The sequence below is a fragment of the Ailuropoda melanoleuca genome, chromosome 16 (assembly GCF_002007445.2).
Source record: "Ailuropoda melanoleuca isolate Jingjing chromosome 16, ASM200744v2, whole genome shotgun sequence".
NCBI lineage: Eukaryota > Metazoa > Chordata > Mammalia > Carnivora > Ursidae > Ailuropoda > Ailuropoda melanoleuca.
Genome location: NC_048233.1, coordinates 49,282,005 through 49,296,575, shown reverse-complemented (window position 1 = coordinate 49,296,575; position 14,571 = coordinate 49,282,005). Strand labels below are relative to the sequence as shown.

The following is a 14,571-nucleotide window of genomic DNA, read 5'->3' as shown; positions in this document are numbered from 1 at the left end:
AAAAATTGAGCTCCCCTATGATCCAGCCATTGCACTGCTGGGTGTTTACCCCAAAGATACAGACGTAGTGACGAGAAGGGCCATATGCAACCCAATGTTCATAGCAGCATTGTCCACAGTAGCTAAATCGTGGAAGGAACTGAGATGCCCTTCAACAGATGACTGGATTAAGAAGCTGTGGTCCATATATACAATGGAATATTACTCAGCTATCAGAAAGAACGATTTCTCAACATTTGCTGCAACATGGATGGCACTGGAGGAGATAATGCTAAATGAAATAAGTCAAGCAGAGAAAGACAATTATCATATGATTTCTCTCATCTATGGAACATAAGAACTAGGAAGATCGGTAGGGGAAGAAAGGGATAAAGAAAGGGGGGGTAATCAGAAGGGGGAATGAAGCATGAGAGACTATGGACTCTTTTTTTTTTTAATGTTTTTTTTATTATATTATGTTAGTCACCATACAATACATCCCTGGTTTCTGATGTAAAGTTCGATGATTCATTAGTTGCGTATAACACCCAGAGCCTATGGACTCTTGACAAACAGACTGAGGGTTTCAGAGGGGAGGGGGGTGGGGGAATGGGATAGACTGGTGATGGGCAGTAAGGAGGGCACATAAATCTTCTGATGGTGAGATGTATATCTTTCTCGTTAAAATTTGGGACATTAGGATCCATGCAGCAGCCTGTTCTCGTTTTGAGTCTGGCTGCCTCTGCCGGGGGCAAGGAAGTTTTCACTCTAAGTCAGTTGATATTCGTGTGGTAGAGAGAAGGGAGTTATTTCCAGTATGTGAATATGGCTGCTGGATTGTTGGAAGTTGTGAGATAAGGGGGGGAAAAAGCCAACTTAAGGATAAATAATAGGCTTAATCTTGAAATGGCTTCAGTGGCCTTCCTATTGTCCCCTTCTGAATTCTGTTTGGACAGTATTTGTTTGCTCTCCTGGGCATCGTGAGGGACAAAGATCACTATGTTACAGCCTTGCTTTTATGGAGTGTATACTTCAGCGGAGCATATTTCTGAGATCATCAGCTGGAAATGGGCTGAAGCAATCACAATTTCGTCCAGACAGTATCAGATAGAAATGTGCTGTTTGGTTTTTATCAGAAAAGCTCCAGAGCAAAAGCTAAGGGGTTTTCTATATCTGAAGAAGCGATTGTTTGACGGTTAAACAATTTACTATAGACAGCCTTGGGAATTTTTTCTAAACTCATGCATATGCACGTGCACTGCACACACACACACACACACACACACACACACACACACGGTGTGGACTTGACTCTAGTCTGGTCTCCTCTGTCCTGTCTGTCTGAGGTGTATGCAGGTGCACACACATGCATGTGCTTTGAAAGGTTCATACCAGGATACAAACAAATGGATCACATGAAGCTTTACCACAGCCGCTGAAATCGATCAGTCAGCAAGCAATTGCCTTCTTTTGGTCTAAACATTGGAAAAGCTTATGTAAAGTATTAATTTTAACCTACAGTAAAATGCAAGATATGGAAGAGAATTAGTTTAATTTTATTTTTTTCCCCTCTGAGTTGTATGGAATATAGCGAAAGTAAATATTTATTCGCACTTTATTTGAAGCTTTGTACTGATGTGAAAACCATTCCCACACATACAGCCTCCCTATCAGGAAGACAGGGAGCTGAGAGCAGTAGGTGTTCGGCTGGGGGTAGGGAATGGGTTGTCATTCTCTTGGTAAATAACTGAGGCAGCATGATGAGTAGAATGCTTCATTAACCAGCCAGTGATTGGGGAATGGAGAGTGCAGTGTGCTCCTTCCCGCCCCTCTCTCCTGCGGTGGACATATGAGCACACAGACAAAGATGTTGCTGAAGTACACTTGTAGCCTCACCGAATTCTTTCTGCTGGGCCAGAAACAGCTTTCCTGCATCAGTGTACCCAGTATAACAGATGTCTCTGTACCTCTCCTCACCCCTTCTTGCCTACTACGCCCCCTCTAATTGTTAGATCTAGCCAGAACACACCACACACACACACACACACACACACACACACACACACACACAAATTGGCAGTTGGAATCTAGGAACCTTCCTCTGTGAGGAGGTAGGGTGACAGGGCCCAGATTAACTGGAATGCTGGGGTATCCTTCAAGGCTAAAAGGCCGGCACATCCTGGTTTCCTGGTGCTCTATGGAGAGTACTGCAGTTTTCTTAAGAGCAAACACGCCCCGTCCTTGTCCAGAGAATGCAGCATGCTACAGGGGAGTGGGCAGTGGCAGTATTTTGTTAGCGTCTAACCTCATAAGCTTCTAATAATGCCTCCTGTGTATGCAGATATCCTGTCCAGTCTCAACTCCCCTGCCCTGTTTGGAGATCAGGATACAGTGATGAAAGCCATTCAGGAGGCTCGAAAGATGCGAGAACAGATCCAGCGGGAGCAACAGCAGCAACAGCCACATGGTGTTGATGGGAAACTGTCCTCCATGAATAATATGGGGCTCAACAACTGCAGGAATGAAAAGGTAAAACTTGCTTCCCTCCTTCACTGGATCTGCTAGATCCATTGGCTCATTCTTACCTGGCTCTTTCTAGACAGCCAAAGATTTGGGCTTCTAGCTTGAGGGCTGTTTTGTATCACATTCAAGCATTACTGCTGATGAACACATGCACCCTTTCCCACTTTCTGTGGGGTTGCCTCCCACACACCCAACCAGGCGCCCAACCAGGCGCCCACCCTACCTGCCTGTTGGTGTCTTTCTGTCCCCTTACAAAACATTTAAAATGTTTTACAATGAAGGGGATATATGAGGTTATTAGAACAGGAATAGAACATCAGAGTATTTAAAAAGAAGGAAGAAGCCGTATATGTTCATGATGAAGGCTACTGTATTACTATGACTCACCATTGAACTTATTACTAAGTTTCCTATCAGCCAGGGCAAAAAATAACACAAAGCAACTTACAAAATGCATTCATTTATTTTTTGATTCACCAAATTATGTATCAAGTGTTTATTCTATAGTAGACACTGTTCTTGGCACTGGAGATACAACAGTGAACAAACCAGACAAAAATCCCTGCTCTCATAGAACCCACACTGTGATAGGGGAGCACAGACGATGACAAGATCAACAATTAAATAGATAATGTAATGTCAGTAATATCAGGAGGTGAATAAAAGCTGTGAGAAAAATAGAAGCAAGTTAAGGGAATAGGGAATTAAAGGGTGTTCTTTTAGATGGGATGGAGAGGACTCTGTGAGGAAGTGACACTTGAAGGAGACCTCAGTGAAGCCATAGGGTAGGCCAGGTAAAGAGCGGGAGGCAGAGCAGGCAGGTAGCAGGTGTGATGCATGTAGAGGCCCAGAGAATGTACCAGCAACAAGGGGACCCATGTGACAAGAGTAGTGCAAGAGAAGGAAGAGCGGTGGGACATGAAGTAAAATGATAGCCTGGGATAGAACATGCTAGACCTTGTAGGCCCTGGAAAGGATTTGCATTTTATTCTGAGGGTGATGGGAATCCCCAGATGGGTTTTGTCCAGGGCAGAAACATGGTCTGATTTACATGTAAAAGGATCATTCTGTCTAATATGTGAGAATGGACTGTAGGAAGGTAAGAATGGAAATGGGGAGACCAGCTGAGAGGCTGTCGTAGTACACTGGTGAAAAATTCTGATTATCTGATGATTGAATGAAACATGCCATTTTTTAAAAAGTGATGACAATATTTTCCCAGTGCACATTCTGAAAGTTCTTTTTTTTTTTTTTTTTTTTTTTGACATGAGAACTGTATGGGGACAACTGAGTAGCATAGTGGACAGTGTCTTTGGTAAGAGTTTTAGAATAAATTTAAAAAGTTATTTCCACTCATACATTTCTTTGGTATAGGCTGAACATAACATAAGTTAGGACCAAGAGTCTCCTCTTTGTTTCCGCGCTTGCTAATTGTAGCATGGTTCTGTGATAGAGACTCCATTCTTCCTAATAAACTTATACTTTCCTATTTCCTAAAAGTTTTAAACAAGCATGTGGAAAAAGCCATGAGACAAGTACAAGGTCATGTGTACTGTTACTTAAGTATTTGAATATATAGCCATAACCAGGGTGTTGTTTATTTTTCTTTGTTTCCTCTTCAAAACGTATGGTGATGTGACAGTCTGAGATTTTGGGTGTATTCATTTCCTAAAACTATAACAAATGATCACAAACTAGATGGCTTAAAACAACAGAAATTTATTTTCTCACTGTTCTGGAGACTAGTTTAAAATCAAGGTGTTGGCTGGGCCATACTCCTTCTGAAAACTCTAGGCAAGATTCCTTCCTTGCCTCTTCCTAGCTTCTGATGGTTGCTAGCAAGTTTTACCATTCCTTGCCTCATAGCTGCATCACTCCAATTTTTGCTTCTCTTCACCCAGCTGTCTCCCGTGTGTGTGTGTGTGTGTGTGTGTGTGTGTGTGTCCAAATCTCCCTCTTCTATAAGGGCACAAGTCATTGGATTTAGGGTCCACTCTAATCCAGTGTGACCTCATTTTAACTTGATTACATCTGCAAAGACTTTATTTCCATTTAAGTTCACATTTACAGGCACCAAGGGTTAGGACTTCAAGATATCTTTTTGGGGGATACTACTCAACTCAACAATGACAGTGACTCAAATAATAATGACTCAAATGACAGTGGGATACAGAGCCATTGCTCATGTTCAGTCAACCCCTCATCCTTGACTGGTCTCCTATACTGTTTAGCCATTCTAGCAGATGGCTGGGGTTCATGGGCTGGGAAAGAGTTTAAGGGGATGGACGTATGATAGAATTCTCCAAGTATGAATGTGATCACTCCTTACATAGATTAGGAAGCTCAGCTCTGGAAGTGTTGACTTCCCAAAGCTTAATGAGGAATTTTATTGTGTTCTCACTGCACTGACTTACTAAGGTTAGCGTTAAACAATCAATAAAAAATTGGTCATTATTGGACCCCTTTGCCTTTATTGATCCTCTTGGTGGCAGGTTCAGATCAGGTAGGAGAGAAACTATTTGGGGAAATATGTGTATTTTGGTGCCTGTTTTAGCCATAAACTTTTGTATACTTGGGCCTCGTCATGCACATGCCAGTCATTGGATATGCTCAATCTACTAAGTGCCCCACCCTCACAAGGCAGAACCCCTCTTTAAGAGCTGCCTGAATAGATGATCGCATATAGAGTGAGGTGTCAGGACCACAAGAGAAGAAGTGTCTTGCCCCCAAACCTCTTCTACCATTCTGCTATTAGAGATAAACACAGAGTCAATCTTTCGATCTTTGATACTATATTCTCATTGAGAACACTCTGAAATAACATATTAAATCTTAATGTGAATAATGTTATAAGATCCTTTTTGGGGATCTGAGTGAGTAAACAAGTTTTGACATAGAGATATTCGGTGGGAAATTGGGTTAACAACAGCAGACAGGGTACATACACTTGGGACCATCGCCTACTTTACTCTTTTGTCAAGGGTTAGTCCTAAAATTAATCTGAGAAGCATGTCAATGATTTATTTGAATCTTTTTAAATTTATTAGTCTTCAAATGAAAGTAATATATGTTTACTGAAAATTTTAATACAGAAAAATGTATGGCAAAATTTACTTATCCTCTTCATCCCATTAACTATTAATGATTCTGAAGTTTTCTTTGAGTAGTAACAACCATTAGTGATTCAGAAGTTTTCTTTTCATATATGAAAGTATTGAGTTTTGAAATATATATTCTCACTTGAAATAGTAGTCACTGAGTTTGCACTTAACATCTGTGTGATATTTGGCAAGTTGATTACCCTCTCTGAATCTCAGTTTCTTTGTCTATAATATGAGGATAGAAAACCTGAGTTACAATGAAATAAGATATATGTGAATATACCCTGTATGCCTCCTGGTGGAGTGGGCATTTTCTTATGTTTCCTATCCCCTTTACCTAAATTATGGGTGACCTTGAATATAGAGAACAAATATACTATTTGTCACAGTTAAGAGGTCCTCACACAATAACGGGAGGGCCAGAAGAAGGAAACAGTAGATTTTTCAAATTTTGGCATTTTGGCTAACTCACATAGTTCAAACTCCTTTCCAACTGAGTTGCTACACAAAGCTATGGGAACTTCAGGTTAATAAAGTTCGATCAGGGTTTCTCAACCTCGGCGTTAGTGACTTTTTTTTTTTTTTTTGGCTTGATAATTCTTTGTCATGGTAGGAGGTACTATCTGGTCCCTACTCATTAGATGCTAGTAGCACCCCTCCCTTTGGTGACAACCAAAAATGTGTTCAGACATTTCCAAATGTCTTCAATTGGTGGAGGAAGGAGAATATGGCCCCCGGTTGAAAAACCACTGAGTTAGATAAAATGTATTTAGAATTAATACATCTCAGAAACTTCATTCCACAAAAAAACAAATTATTTCATTTAAATGATCATTCTGTTATTAAGTTATGGAAATCATTTGCTTTTGATTAATGCTCTGAATGAAACATTTCTTGGGAAAAGGCATCTAGAAATTTTTGTTCGAAATGTTAGCATAGAGAATCTTTAAAGCATAATGTATGCCTATGCCATTTAGTTTGAGGGAGTAATGAGAAATAAATTCAGTATTGTTGCAGCAACTCTGCCATTCACTGAAGGCCATCTGTCATTCCAACCAGTCTTGGAAGAGAACATCCTGATCCATGTGCACCATACCTAGTAGTAAATTGGCACTGGGCATACCTTGCTTCTAGCAATGAATCTCTGTTTGTCTGACACCGTGACCCTGTATTGTTGAATTTGTATCATCAGTTGGAGTTGGAGTTCAAACTTAACACACTACTAATTTCAAACACTACAAGTTAATTTTAAGTGTTGTTCATTGACTTTTCTTAATTCATTTGGGAGGGAGAAGTCTGAGGTATTGAAATAATCTTATTTTGCTTTGGAAGACATGGGAAAGAGATGAAAGATTAGGTTACAATTGAAAAAAATACTAATAAATCCAAGCTTGACCTAAAATATGTCACACTGAATATAACAGAGCCCCTGACGGTAAGTGGCAAAGTAATTTCTGCAGAACCAGAAAACTCTGGTTTCCTGGTTGAAGAGAGCTGTCTCTGTAGATGACTTTACTGGGGTTGCATTTTGGGCACTGGAAAAGTCAAGCATAATGGAAAAATCCATTATATTCCATTATGTACAAGGAGAGTTCATAGGCTCTCCTTAACATGATCTCCCTCCCAGTAATTTCACTGTTTTGAACATGTGTTTTGTGGGTTTATAGGCTTTGTTGAGTTTCCAGAGCTGATATCTGTCCTTGCTTGTTAGGTTAGATGCAGACAGAAGAGTAAATTAAGAACAGCATTATGGTAGCTTTGGCTCTCTTAAAATAAAAATATCCATCTTAATTTTATGAGGTTCCATAGGATACCGCTTTTTCTTCTGAGGATCAGATTTTCTTCTGAGGTCAAAGAGGGTAAATATATAATGTGCAACAATATAGGTGAAATGGATTGTGACAAATTCAATTTAAGTGTCTTCAAAATTGTTCACTTTGGAATTATCTGTTTTCTTAAATATAGAGATCCATAAATTAGATTTATGAATTTGTTCTTTGTAGCCCATAATACAGTTTTAGAGAATTTTTCACAGTGTTGCTGTCATAAAACCCTATAATTTATTAAGCATGCCTTGTCACTCTCTTACTTAGTCTTTACAAAGGAGTGTGCCACAGATTTGGGTTCCTTGAGAAGCAGAGTGAGAGATAGACAGACATTAGAGAGCATGTTTATTGGGTTGTGCTCTTTCTAACGGCCACCCGTGGAAGGAAAAGGACAAAAGCATGATCGGTCTATGATGCAGTCTCAGTCAAGCCTCAGTCAACCCCATCAGAAGCTTCAAGGCTGCCATGCCATTCAGAATTGTCTCAAATTGGGTGGAAGGGGTGAACTTTTATACACTTGTGTCAGCCAGTCAATGGATGAGGGCTACCCTGGACATGACCTTGGGTGAGGTGACTGTCTTTAGCTGAGGCAATGCCAAAGAGGGCCCACAACTGAGGGCTAGCTACCAACAGCGTTTCCTGAAGCTGAGGGAGTCAATCTCTCAGTTCTGAGGGAGGATCCGGGCAAAGCATGAGGATGTCCACGGTAAAGTGTTTTTGTGACATTTAGTGACATTGGGTATGTATAAAACATGCTTCATATATACGATAAGTGTGGACAAACACTTCCTACACAGGCATAGGGGTGCTTGTGTCTTTGTAACATATAGACTCACATATATGTCCATCTGAATACAAGTTTACCCATGGCCTATTTCACTTTATTGGGTAAATCCTGACTTTAGCACTTTAAAATGAAACATTGTTGACTTGATTGGCCAGAACGGCACCAATGGAGTTGTTCTGGTCGGCTGTGTCACAGGATATTTAGGGTCTGTTAAATATATAGATTGTAGGGACAATAGACTGTAACGGCACCTTAGGAGCTGTTATGCTCCATCATTTCAACACAGCCTCTGTGCATGGATTGTGAGTGTCCTGACAGCAGAAGTCTAAGTTACTGCCCTCTGCTTTAGCTTTCCACACCAAGAACACCATCCATCTTTATCCCTAAGTACCAGTGCAATTAGATCATATTATACACTAATTGCTTACCAAATTTTGTTGTTTTGACATCTCTAAGATAGAAAGTATTTTAGTCATGACAATACACAGCAGAATTTTAAATAGGCTGCTTCTAAATATCCTTAGAGCTCAGCTAAGGGCATCTGGCCAGAAGAGAAGAGAGGCAGAGTGGGCTGTTTCAGTGTTAAAGTGCGATCTGTAACTTCTCTGACCTTCCTGATGTTTGAGTACTGACTCGGTAATTGGTTAGAGCTTTCCTGAATAGCGGTTATGTAACTTGGGAATCTGGTTATTTTGCTCATCTTAATAATCTTGATGAGCCAGTAGATTGATTCCCTACTGATCAGAGTTGCTCATAAGTAGGCAGATTACACATGTTTATGCATGCAGTCTGAATTGCCATTCCCCTCACCTTCTGGGAATCTTTGAAGAAAAATGCTTGATCTTATCAGGTATCAAAGCAAGCTACCACGGACACTCCTATCATACTATCTCTGAAGTACATTGGTGGGATTAAAAGTGTAGAGTGGAAGAATCGGAGGGGACATTACATTTGATCTGGCCTAATCACTTCAATTCACTGATGGAAAAACTGAGACCTAGAGAATGAAAATGACTTGCCATGGTCACATGGTGGGTTCACAGCAGAACAGGAATGAAATTTCAGCTGTCCTAATTCTTAGACTCTGACGTTCTTGTTTATAGAATGGTGCCAGATGAATTTATTTATTAATTTTCTATAAGATCTTTAAGGCTGTTACACATAGAAGTACTTCTTACATTGTCAATCTCAAACCATTGAGGGAATAAGACAGTAAAAATAAACAAGAACTGTGAAGCAGAAAAGCACTGAGTCCCCTCAATGCTGCATACTTGTCATCTCCTTTCTGGTGTAAGTCATTCTTCCATGCCACGATGTCCACTGGTTCTGCCCCTGGAAAGCTATCAGTCAGGAAAGTGAAAGTTGAATGGTGCAAATATAGACCAAGAGGCAGAAGTGGAGGCGAGATCTGGAACAGCAACACAATTAGAAGCCACGTGGTAAATTGGGAAGAGCATGGGTATTGGAGTTGATTAATTCTGGGACTCAGTTTCTAGGATTAATCCTAGTAGCATCCTGTGCCGTTCTCCTACTGTGTTACTTAATTAAGTTACTTAACCTCTGTGAGTCTCAATAAGCATACTTGTAAAATGGAGATCCTTACCCTTTCCTTGAGGGATTGCTTCGAGGGAAAACATATGTAGAGCGCTCATCTGACACAGGGGATGCTCAGTTAATATTACATCCTTACTTTAAGACCCCAGACAGGTTGTCAAATAATTGTTAATTTTGTTAAATTTTCACTCTTTGATACTCTTCGGTGGTGAATGGGTTAACCTACTGCTCCCTGGGGCCGCAATGTCTTATTATTTTTTTTTTAATTTTATTTTATTATATTGTGTTAATCACCATACAGTACATCCCCGGATTCCGATGTAAAGTTTGATGCTTCATTAGTTGCGTATAACACCCAGTGCACCATGCAATACGTGTCGCGGCACGTATCGCAATGTCTTAGATAGAGCTGAAGGTCACTGAGAAGCTAACAGCACCTTCTTACAAAGTCAAAATATGCATTTTTCTTTTTCATTCTTCAAGTAACTTGTATACACTAGAAGCTACCTGCTAGAATCTGGCCTTAACCAACATGATAATGTTCAAATGTGTTTATATTCGAGTTCTAGCCAGCTCTTGTCTTTGCTAACTTAATACATGTTTTCACATATTTCCAAAAAGCAAAATTTCAATCTATGATATTTGAAAATGTTTAACCTGATTCTTGATAACTGTATGCATCTCTCATGCCCAAATGTTATTTTTTTTCAACCAAGCTAATAGGAACATAATCATTCAATCCCTGAGGCACCCTGTAAACTTGTTCCTATTTGCTCAAAAAGGCAGTTGCTCAATTTTTGCAAGTGTAGATTCTTGCTCCTCAACCCTACTTTGCAAAAATACCAGCGCAGTACACCAGTATTACACTGATGTAATACTGCCCCCTTTTATTGGAAATGAAAACATACTGGATATCTTCCGCTTCACATGGTCAGTTGCCACAGCTCTTCGTTATTTATACAATTGATTCACATATTCATTGTCACACAACAGGATAAGTTCAGACAGAAGATCAATAGAGCCACACAACAGTACGTGAAAGCAGATTGTGAGCAAATTGTTTAGCAAAGTGTGTTTGGAATGAATAGGCTTCTTACACAGCACACGGACTAGTGAGGTTTCGCTGTTTCCGAAGGTGTATGTACATAGGACTGATTCATCAGGGTGGTCGCTTTTGTGAGCAGTTGACTGGGATGTTCTGTTGCAGATGGATGTTCTTTTGCTGTGTCAGCGTATTCCCCAGATAACAACTACTGCATTGGGGGTTTTGGACACATTACGGATTTTGCAGGAAGGGGACAAATTCGAACTACAGCACCCTCATTTTGCAGAGCAATAGTTGGCTTTTAAAAAACATTCAGGTAGTACTTTTCACATCATGACAACGTAAGTTTTTATAGTGTTTCTGAGCTTTAGAACTGGTATAACATATATTCTATCTCTTGAACCTTTCCACATTCAGGGATGTAGGTATTACTATTCCTGCTTGGCAGATCAAGAAACTAAGACCAGCTCTTGATCACTTTGCTCCAGCACTCCCTCTGTCCAGTGTCTCACTTGTTTCCTGCATCTCTGTGAGATTGACAAGGCGATCTTACCTAAAATCTAAACCAAGCCATGCATCTGAGTTTCAAACATCTATTTCAATGAAGTGAATCCTAAAATCATGAGATAGGTCTACTTAGGTATATATGCTTCATGCATATTTCCTTGAAAAGGGTATTTCTATTTGTACGTGTGATAGTGTTTCTCTAAAACAGCATATGCAGATCAAAAATCCTAAAATATCAGAAAAATTTTTAAGTTTTATTAACGTTAGATTTTACGTTTGAACCAAGGACATTGGGCAGCTATGCAGTGCTGTATATAGGCTCCTGGCTGAATGTAATCATTAAGCTCCTTTTATTTCTGTTGTCAGGGCTACTTGATTGGTTGCCTAGCTACTAGTTTAAGACCTAATTCATAAAAAACAACAACAAACTTGTTTGCCTCCTTACTTTTCTGCACATTAAATGGAAAGAATGGTGAGAATTTTTTTTTATAAGCTTTAGAAGGTTTAAGATACTTCCTAGGGATAGTGGTGGGGGAAGGAACAATAAAAGACTAAGTTTTTGTTTACAACAAGAGTTTTAACTCAAAAGCCCATGTTCAGTTAATGGGTCTCCCAGTGAAAGGGTTAAAATTTGATACATCCAGTTAATAACTTCACATAAAGTGCTGTTGGTTTGGGCATGCATGGAGCAAATTTACTAGCAATAAGGATTTTATAGACCTAACCTACCACTATGGCAGGTACTTTTTAACCCTTCATCTTCCTAGATCTAATCCCTTCTAGATCTAAACTCTTCGTCCTTCCAGATCAGCTGTTTTCAACTTGTTTTGGTCTCAAGGCCCCTTTACACTCTTGAAAGTTCTTAAAGACCCCAAAGAGTTTTTATTTATGTGGGACATATTTATCAATATTTATCATGAGATATTAAAACTGAAAAGTAGACAATATATTTACTTAAAAATAGTAATTTTTTTTAAAGATTTTATTTATTTATTTGACAGAGATAGAGACAGCCAGCGAGAGAGGGAGCACAAGCAGGGGGAGTGGGAGAGGAAGAAGCAGGCTCATAGCAGAGGAGCCTGATGTGGGGCTCGATCCCACAACGCCGGGATCACGCCCTGAGCCGAAGGCAGACGCTTAACCGCTGTGCCACCCAGGCACCCCTAAAAATAGTAATTAAACACATTAGATATTAATATAAATAACACTTTTGAGCATTAAGTGTATTTTTCAAAATAACAAAATTGTAAGAAGGATAGCTTTGTCTTATGCTTTTGCAAATCTAATGTCTGGCTTAGTGGAAGACAGCTGGATTCTCTTTCTGCTTTTGCATTCAGCATGTTGCTTCTGCATTCTGCATGTTGCTGTATCACAATGCCATGTAGCTTCTGGGAAATCCCATTGTACACACATTAGAGAATAGGCAAATAATGTCTTAGTATTATCATGAAAATAATTTTGGTCTAGTGAACCCTCGGAAAGGGTTTTTGAGATTGCCAGGGGGAATACTTCAAATACATGCTGTTCCAGATCATGGAATACATGTACATACAATATGTGTTTTAATTGCATTCACCCTAACATTAAGAACAGCCTTTACTGATCAAACTATTGTGAACATTTAGAAATGATTATTGGTTTGATTCTGTTTGAATTAAGGGGCCAAGAAGTTAATAATATGATATTACTTATATTTATATCTTACCTTAATGCAAAAATAATTTGGGGTGGTTTTTAGTGATACATACAATAAAACAAGATAAAAACTAGAGAAGAAATAGAGCACAAAAATTCTTCTAATATGTATTTAAGTCATTGCTATAAATGGGCCACAGACTTGGCTGTGAGCTTCCTGGTAACAAGGCTAAATGGAGATGTGTTATAAGATCCACTACTACTATATAAATAAATTTCTACTCTGTAAACTTTTCTTCTATATAGATAAAATAGTTTCTCAGGAGAAACATGGGTTTTCTTCTATGCATCTGCATAAAAGCTTGAAACATGCTCAGGAATGTTCCTACAATGTTCAGTTTTAGAACCACAGTAATTTTTCAGAGCTGTTTCTTAACAGACCTGATCATCTATCTTTTAGATACATCCATTTTTACCTAGCTTTCTTTGTCTTGGTTTGGGTCTTATGACTGATGCTACATTCTTTATCCCATGAACACACTATTTTTCAATCCCATTCCATTTTAATCCAGTACTTACTATCTACAAAGCACAGTATTGGACAGGTGTGGTGTGAAGGGAACCAGCATTCAATCCTGGCTTTACCTTTACTTAGTGAAGATCTCAGAGGCTTAGCTTCCTTGTCTGTAAAAATGTCAGAATTTGAGAATTAAATGATACAATATTTAACCTCCTGGTAAATCATATATATATACATATATATATACATATATATGTATATTATTTAGTAAATATTTCCTCCCTCCCTCCCTCCTTCATGGTCTCTCTCCTCTTTCCCTCTCTCCCCACTTCTTTTCCTCTCTTCTCTCTCCTCTCCATTTCTCCCTGCCTTCCTAGCTCCACCATCCACTTGAATAAGATTGTGGATAAGAGCGAAAGATCAGAAGTTAGACTGCCAAAGTTTCTCCATCTGAGAAATGAGAATATTCATAATTTCTAAACACAAGGGGTTATTGGGGAGATTCAGTAAAATAATCTATGTAGCGTGCCTCGTCCAGTGCCTAACATATAACTGGTAGAAAGGCGGGGCTGAAAGAGGTCATTGCCATGGCTAGTTTAGGTGTATCTTTGTAGATAATTGTGAGCCATCAGAGGTGCTTATAGAGGGACACATTTAACCTGAACTACATTCTAAGAGGAATATCATGGCAGTTTAAAGAAGGGGTGGAAGAGACCTTTAAAGAAAAATGGAAAAGTGAAAAAAACTTGTTTTTGAGTCAGACCGATGTGGACTTCAGATTCTGGTTCTATCACTCATTAGGTCTATGACCTCTCTTAGCCTCAGTATCCTCCTCTGTGATTAATAATAATTAGTTCCATTGGTTATTGGGGAGTTAATCAAGAAACTATAAGCCAAGTGCCTAAGACCATGCTTTAAAAAACAAAACAAAAGATCCATTCCCTTCTTTTTTGTAGGATTTCCCAAGCATTTCTGTAGACAGAGCTCCATTTGAAATTTATTTGGATCTCCTTGGATTCCTTAGAGCCTGTCCTGATGTCATGGAGGTAGAACTTTTCCAGCGGAAAGAGAACCAATATGCAGAGAAAGGATGT

The 14,571-nt window shown here is 39.3% G+C and overlaps 1 protein-coding gene across 31 annotated transcripts in view; it reads left to right on the top strand.

The window, feature by feature from the left end:
• The window catches only part of SOX6 (SRY-box transcription factor 6), a 583,500-nt gene that overhangs the window by 507,163 nt on the left and 61,766 nt on the right, over positions 1-14,571 (top strand). For all 31 annotated transcript variants that reach the window (XM_034646122.1, XM_034646128.1, XM_034646121.1 and 28 more), the window contains one exon: positions 2,321-2,508. In XM_034646122.1, the coding sequence (XP_034502013.1) occupies positions 2,321-2,508 (188 nt within the window). The remainder of the gene's footprint in view (positions 1-2,320; positions 2,509-14,571) is intronic.